Source organism: Nothobranchius furzeri, chromosome 19, assembly GCF_043380555.1.
Source record: "Nothobranchius furzeri strain GRZ-AD chromosome 19, NfurGRZ-RIMD1, whole genome shotgun sequence".
In the NCBI taxonomy this organism is placed as follows: Eukaryota; Metazoa; Chordata; class Actinopteri; order Cyprinodontiformes; family Nothobranchiidae; genus Nothobranchius; species Nothobranchius furzeri.
The window spans coordinates 18,099,590-18,107,624 of record NC_091759.1 but is presented as its reverse complement, the minus strand read 5'-3'; the positions used below and the strand labels follow the sequence as shown (position 1 = coordinate 18,107,624).

Genomic DNA, 8,035 nt, shown 5'->3' with positions numbered 1-8,035 from the left:
TTTCACATCATTTTTACATTAAAACACATCTGTAACTGTACCAAACATCCCTTTAATAAGTTTTAGTTAAAGCCAGATGTGCGTGAAGTCATGTGATCATCAGTGTGAACTGGTCTCAGGTTGATCTGAAGCTGGTTAGGCGGTTGTTAACATGTCCACCAGTACGAGCAGCTCTCTCTCTCTCTCTTTCTCCACCTCTTGCTGTCCTGCGGGGGAGCCATCGCCAGGGAGGCCAGACATTGGCTGAGACGACCCGGCGTCCTCGCCGCCCTACGAATGCCGCAAGCAACAACGTGCAGACGTTAAGAGGACAAAAGCATGGACCCTGAAATCCGAGCTTTTCCGGCTCAGAATGATGTGAGGAAAAACTCTAGGGTGTTATTTTTTTTATGCAAGAAGAGATTTGAGGTGCGAAGATAAAAATAAAACAGAGATGTTGTTTGTTTCCATACCAGGAAGGTGTTTCCACAGTGACCGCAGACGACTCTCATTCCCTCAGGCTGAATAGGCAACGCCGGCTGGGCGGGTTGCTCCTCCGGGATCACCATCACCGGACTCAGGTTGATTATGCGTCTGCTGTCGAAGGATTGAGAGGAAGTTTGTGATTTCAGCAGAGCCGGGGCACGATCCTCGTTTCGGCTGAGCCAGTCCGTGTGATACCAACCAGTTTGGTCGGGGACATCCTATCCTCCTGGATGTGTCTTTACAGATGAGCAGACAGTTGCAGGGACACCTCACGTACTTCTTTCCTGTCGGGGGATTTTTGATGGGCTGAAGGAAACACGGACAAAAAAAAAACGCCCACATGCTTCAGTTTGCACAGGAATAATCACATTCCTGTTTTAATTTGGCCACATTGTATAGTTTTACAGCATAAACGACCTTTAGAATCAGAAATCTGCTTTTTTTCCCCCTCAGAGGCACCACCTAGAGGCATAAAAAGGTATTGCATCTTCAAGCCATTCTCCCTGCTTCCTCAAAACACCTCCACATTATAATACTATTCTCACGCTGTGCTGTTTACTCATATTTATACGTTTTAAAGACGTCCACAAGAAATGTCGCCTAATCTGTATTTGTTTGACGTCCGAGTTGAACGTGGAGATCCTTTCAACGTTGAAATCAATTTCCCTCTGGGATTAATAAAGTATTTTTGAATTGAATTGAAAAACAGGTCTAAAGTAAATTCTTTGAGTTTAGTGTGCGCTTATGACCTATTGGATCAGGTAAGATCATTATCTCCCAAAAACCTCAGTCATTCAGGAAGTACGTAACACGGTAGTGTTATTAACATATTTAGTCACATTAACTAAGTTCTAATTGTTTATTTCCTTAATACTTGGCTGCATTGATTAGTGAGGATTAGGGCTGGACGATACGGCCTAAAATCAATACGATATGTTAAGGATTTCACCTCGATAACGATAAATGAACGATGACTACAGGTATGCGCAGAAACAAAAGTTGTCCACTAGATGGGGCTGTCACATTTATGATGTCAAGTTGGTACAGCTTCTTAAAGGGACACGAATGCTGCCAACCAACACACGTCTTTTCATTTTTTTACTATTAAATTTATTGACATGAGAAAATTTATCTCGATAAGAGTCAAAAATGTCGATAACACCTGTAACTCGTTCCGCCGTTTGGAACGTTTACATCAACAACGCGCACGTCTTAGGAACCGCCTTCGTTTCAATTTAAGATGCCGGGACGAAAACATCACGCCAACAAGCCTACAGCTGAAAACACCGATCCGGACCGAAACAGCACAGAACATAATGGAAAGAACACAGAAGGCACTACTCAAAGAAAGGATAAGAAACGTTGCAACCGAACAGAAGCAAGTGGATAACGAACTGGAAAGAAGACACCTGGACTTAAAAAGGAATTACAATCTTGATGAAAAAATGGAGGAACAAATTAAAGGACAAATGATGGAACAACAGGAAAAAGAGTTCAAAAGAACAAAGGACTTCCACCACCTGTAAATCACACCACTGTTCCAGGAGACTGTAAAAATCAATGTTTTGTTGCCCGTAGGCACATTTTCTTTGTTTATTAACTAGGGATGCAACGATACCACATTTTCCAAACCAATACGATACCGATACTTGGATCTGAATACTCGCCGATACCGATTACCAATACCTATACCTCTACCACACAAAAAAAATGCAATGATTTGGAATACAGATTGTATTTTCTTCTCTGTTTTCAACAGGAAAAGACTGAGGTAGATAAAAAGTAAAATATATGAATAAAAATCATCACAAAACTAAAATATTAGGTGAACAGAAATGACAAGTTATTGTGAAGCCATTTTCAAGCAACTGCATTGGTATCGGTTCCTGGTATCGGTTAACTTTTACCGATACCTGTATCGTATCAGTATCTGCACCGATACCAGTATCGGTATCGGTGCATCCCTATTATTAACGTATCTTTCAGAGTCGGATGGTTCCACGTTTTTGTCTGAGTTGACGCAGTGAACTGAGAGTATTAGTGATGGACTAGGACTTAATGGAGACGGGTGATTTGCTCTGGCAACCCCTGAATGGAGAAGCCGAAAGAGAAATAAGAAGGTGGCTTTGCCTTTCCGCCATGTTAAATGCCCAGTTTGCACACATTACAAGCGGCTGTTGCACTAGAGTCGAGTATAAAATATGGCTAAACTGCAAACATTTCCGCTCAAATGAGGCAACGTGTTAGCTCTATGCTAGCCTGCTAGCTAACATGGAACCCCCGCCTGCCTCACATTTTGTGACGTTGGCGTCCTCCAAGAAATAAGGACTAATGATGGAGAGGAACTTGTTGACATTTAAAACTAGGCCATTGTTATTAAGTTTGAAAATCTCCACCTCAGGATGAATTTAAAAGGTCAAGCTAGTTGTTTTATAAGGTTAAATCACGTGACTGAGCTTGATTTCCAGCCATGTTATCAAATGGGAACATCTCCAGTTATGATTATGTCCTGCTGGAAAAAAAACACCCGTTTCACCCAGAAGAATGAATCTACCGCCCGTGGCACATAAACGCCAACTTAAAGTGCTGCTATTTAACTCATCTGTTGAAAATTCATGTTTATTTTAAACTACGCCCAAAAAAAAATCACAATGTGAATTTTTGCCAGTACGTGCATTAGGGATGTCCCAATACAACTTTTTCCACTTCCGATACGATACCGATATTGCAGCCTTCACTATTGACCAATACCGATATCAATCCGATATGATATCAGCACAAATCATACATACTTTCACCTATTTCGTAGTGTGGAATGTAGAAAAGGCTTGATCAAGTGACGTTTTAATAACCTTTGGTTGCATAAATGTGAACAGCTGAGGGAAGAGACATAAGGAAAAAAACACAATATTGTTCACTGACCAACTGCTACAAGTTGTGTCTAAAGCAGGGGTATTCAATTCTGGGCCTGGAGGTCCGGTATCCAGCACGCTTTAGTTTTAACTGCTTCAACACACATGATTTTAATCAGCAGGTGATTAACAGGCTTCTGCAGAGCCTGATGAGCTGCTGCACAGGTGTGTTGAAACAGAGAAACCACTAAAATGTGCTGGAAACCAGACCTCCAGTCCCAGAATTACATACCCCTGGTCTAAAGATTCAATTTCACACACTGCGAAAATCCTCATGTAATGTTTTGTGATCCCGCTTCAAATGCACATTGAGGGTGGACGTAAAAAACTTCCTCGGTTCTGTTCAATCTTTAGATGCTTGTGCATGACAAGTGTTGCACCGAGCCAAACCGTCTTTTTGGACTTTTAACAAAAATACTGCCGCATGGCCGACATCGCTCCTTGCTAGCAAACACTGTTCTAATCACGTGGACTTTGCACACTGGATCTGGGCGCTGCTGGATAGAGTTGCTGCAATGAAACTTAATGCAGAACGGACTGCTTATATTGGAGATTTTTGATGCAGTCCGATATAATCCGATATTGGGCCGATATCCGATACCAATATCGGAACGGGACATCCCTAACGTGCACCGCTAGTTTCTACTCACTGTAGCCTCATTGCAGACTGTGCACTTGACCACATGCTGGTGCAGCTTCCCATCCAGGTTGATGATCGACTGGCAGACGCGGCAGTTGATGACAGGGACGCCGCTTGCATCGGGGCTGGCGATGGCGGTGTAGGGAGGAGGTAGCTCAGCTACAAGAAGACAAAAGGGAGAGAGGCCATTAATGACACCTCTACGTTTACATTTTTTTAAATAAAAGAAGTTATCCGAGACTCGTTTCTACTTTTAGCTTCGGGCTTTGACGTCTCCTGATGATGTCTGAAAGAGAATATGAGTAAAGATTTTCCTTCTGTGTCCACTGAGGTAAGATGACAAGATGCTCATCTATAACAACATCCAACCTAAGCCTCAGGCTCGATGGTTGTGGTCTGAAAACCAGAACAGCTCCTGGTAACAGGACACCCGATGAGCATCAGACAACAAAAAAGATTCAATCGTCACTGGAAAAATAATACATCCTTTATTATAATGACTTAAATTAGAGGCAAAAATGTGCTCTTCATGCTAACACTATCATTTTCTTTGACGTGCCATGATTAAAACATTTTTTGCATTTTCCAATTAAAGTGTTTTGATAGGAAACCAGATTTCTATGCTTCGTCTTGGTTCTTTACGCAGCATTTAAGGTGCTAAATGTCAATTCTCCAGTAAACTTTAACAAAATCAGAAAATTAGACTGAATGATGAAGTTTTCTGCATCCTTGAAAATTCCTCAGTAAGCAATCAGATGTCACACCTGACGTCATGACGTCTTTTGGCACATCCTAAACATAAACAATGACCTGAGGGTTATCTAAATAAACTACATTACCCACAATCCTTGTGTTCTTTGAATAAGCAGTTGTGTTTTAAACTCAGTTCAAATCTTAGTTCTGCAGCACAAAATTTCAACCTCCAGGTCTGAAAAAGTTAAAACAGGAGTTCTGTAACCGACCACTAGGGGGCAGCGAGTCAAATCTCGGTAACATTCTTGGTAAAATGTCAAAATTTAAAGCTTAAATTAAAAATGCCATTTGTATTTTTAAGCCTGTTTCTGTGGGAAATGTCACAAACAACTGAACAGCTGTAGAAAGTTTATTTTAACAACCTCAGTTTGGAGAAAAAGAGATTAGCTTGACGTGCAAACGGCCACTCAGTTGATTGCTACCATCTTTAGAAAAACTTTATTTGAATGCAGTTACCAAAAGTTTTCCTCTTTTCATGAATTACGCACGATCTTAAAAAAATCTGTAAAAAAGTATGCAACACAGAATTTTATTTTATGCTAAGCCCGCCCCTGTCCCATAGAGACCCTTGTTATTTTACTTGCTCGCTGCTCGGCATTAGCCAACAGATGTTAATAACAAAGCTTTTGTGAGAGGTTGCGGAACTATTTACAAAGACACGATGAATCATGGAGCAGCTACATCCACAAAAAAATACTGTAGAGCTGGGCGATATCTCAATATTTTTAAAATACCTATCTCATTTCAGACAAGAAACAAGATGACTCAGTAACATTCTAGAGATAGCGGATGCAGCTACCGCTAGCCACTAGCTTGCTCTATCTCTAAGCGGTAATTACATTTATTCTCGTGCATCTGCTCAATTAGTGAACCTCTGGGTCAATGTTCTGCCCTAAACTTTGCATTTGGCTTCGTGATTTTTTTTTTATTATTTGAGAACGATTGTTAGTGTTTCAGCTAGCCTTTTTGCAGTGAGTTCTGTTTATCCTGCTTGTGTAGAGAGACATACTAAACCAATCCCCCATGTAAATAGGAAACGGGTACGGAGAGCTGCAGTGGCCAAAATACCTCAAACGTATTGTATTTGGTTACAAGAGTGAATGTTAGGAGTTGACGTTTCATTTTGATGGGGAGTTCGGTGAGCGGCAGAAGTTGTTTTGGTCTTTGTTGTTTCACTATGCTAGGAAACTGAACAAAACTAGCCAAAAAGAGCTTCAAAGACCAGCAACGAATTTGCCGTGGACCTGTTTTTCACCGGTGTCAGATGTCGAACAGATGCAAAGGTGGTGCCATTTCTAATGAACAAGTAAGTCTTTAAAATGTAATATATAAATAAAAAGCACAATCTGAGAATACTAATTGTGTGAAAATGTGTTTTAGCTGTTTCCTGGCTAGAGGAATGAGAGACGTTGCTTACAGCAGTATCACAAAAGCAGGGGGAGGGGCTTAAATGTGCAGTACATTTTTCCACCTCTAGGTGGTGTCCTCTCAGTAAAAAACCCTGGGTTTCTGCTTTAATAGCTGTTCATTTGAACATGAATTTCCTCATGCAGTTGTTCACACAAATTACTGGGTTGTTAGAAGCTAAAATTAGCAAAGCTGATTATCTGCAGCTCTTTTCAGCTTTTCGCCTCAAACAATGCATTCAGCTTACAAATAAAATGTCTGTTAAAGAAAGCTCAGTCATTCATAAGTTTAAAGTCATAAAATGTCTTTTAAAAAGTGATTTCCGTTACATCGGACCTGTTCCGCCGCTTAACTGCAAAGTTATTAAAAATAAATCAAGCAATCTGTCGGGTTCTTCCAGATGCAGCGGAGATCTCTGGTTTCCACCCTTCCCCAAAAACCACTGCAGGCAAACAGGAAGCAAAACAAAGCCTCAGCTTGTTTTAATATTTTCTACAACTTTGTTTTGGATATTTTCAGAAAAACAATTCACCAGTTGCTGAAAAACACGGCCCTTTTCTGAATAAATCATCACAGGTTACACAAAATTTATCCGTTTTAGAAACTTATAGAAGAATAAGCTGATAATCCCGTAAACAGAGATGGTGGATGGTGAAAAATTCAGACTTTTATCCACTTTATTAAGTCTTTACAATTAATCTAATGGTTACTTATGACATTTGCAAGAATACTGTACCATTAATCAATTCACTGTTACAAGGGGACATTTTCCTCTTTCCCTGATCTGGACGTTGGGAGGTTTTCTCGGGTTAAACTTAAGGCCTGGGGGTGAGTCTTATTGCTAATGAAGCAGAACAGAATGTGCACGTGTGTTCAGTTTTTTTTTTTTTTTTTTTTGTATTTCTCCTTGAGTCTGGCTGGATGGTTTACTGCAGGCTTGATCTTGTTATTTATACTCAAAACACTGAACAGATATTTGTTATTCGCAATGCAGACACGTCAACATCCATTTCTGAGGCACATCTGGGACAAAAGGCTGCTGGCCTGGCTACATCTGCAGTGGCTGCATCAACATTGTAAACACGGTTTCTTCACATCTTTTTCTCCTGCACAAACATCAGTCCCAGCCCTGGGCCCGGTTCTGTTGTTGCAGGCCCCTCTTCTCTAACCCACTGATCCAGTTCTCACCCCCGGAGCTCCACCTTTCCGTCAGCTGCCGTTGGATTGCCCTCGTTGGGGTTTATTTACGCGCTTGCACAAGCCTGATCCGCCCTGAAAATGATTCAGCACGCAGCAAGGCTCGTGTCGCACGCGCGCGAGTGTCTGTTTACCTCGGGGACTCGAGTCCTGCAGGTACGGGGGAGCAGTGGGGGTGACATTCTCGGAGTTGGGGCCCGACAGCAGCGGAGACCGCTCGTCCATGCCGTCGGAGGCCATGTCGCTTCACCGGAGCTCCTGGCGGCACCGAGCCTTCCCGCAGCACGCAGAGAGAGAGGGGAGAGAGAGAGAGTGGCCAGCTGCTGGCGGTCGTCGATGCTGAGAGTTGCGCTCGGGTTCCAGCAGCAGCTGTGACGACGGCAGCCCGGAGGAGGCGGGGCTTCTACATAGCCGAACCCCTCCGACAAGCATTGAGCATGCGCAGAGTGGGACCTCGGTTTGAAAACTGACAGAAAACTGAAATTTGCTCAGTGTTAACATAATTTAAATCATATATTTATAACATTTTAAAATATTTTTTTCATTCCAAACCAGAATATACCTTTATGTATTTTCTTTGACTCAATCAGTTAAAAGAAGCAGATTCCACTTATAACCACCAGGTGTCAGTGTTGTACTAATGAAGTTGCCAAATCAGGTT

General features: G+C 41.9%; 1 protein-coding gene across 3 annotated transcripts in view; it reads right to left on the bottom strand.

The window, feature by feature from the left end:
- Window positions 1-7,749, bottom strand: part of pip4p2 (phosphatidylinositol-4,5-bisphosphate 4-phosphatase 2) — a 12,333-nt gene extending 4,584 nt beyond the window's left edge. Inside the window, exons 1-5 of one of the 3 annotated variants that reach the window (XM_070547684.1) lie at window positions 7,509-7,749; window positions 4,028-4,176; window positions 665-771; window positions 453-576; window positions 196-270 (exon numbers count right to left, since the gene is read on the bottom strand). In XM_070547684.1, the coding sequence (XP_070403785.1) occupies window positions 196-270; window positions 453-576; window positions 665-771; window positions 4,028-4,176; window positions 7,509-7,614 (561 nt within the window). In that variant the 5' untranslated portion in view covers window positions 7,615-7,749. Of the gene's footprint in view, window positions 271-452; window positions 577-664; window positions 772-4,027; window positions 4,177-7,508 lie in introns of all 3 variants that reach the window. The other 2 variants (XM_054745191.2, XM_070547685.1) reach the window with 2 other exon arrangements.
- Between the last annotated feature and the right edge of the window lie 286 nt (window positions 7,750-8,035).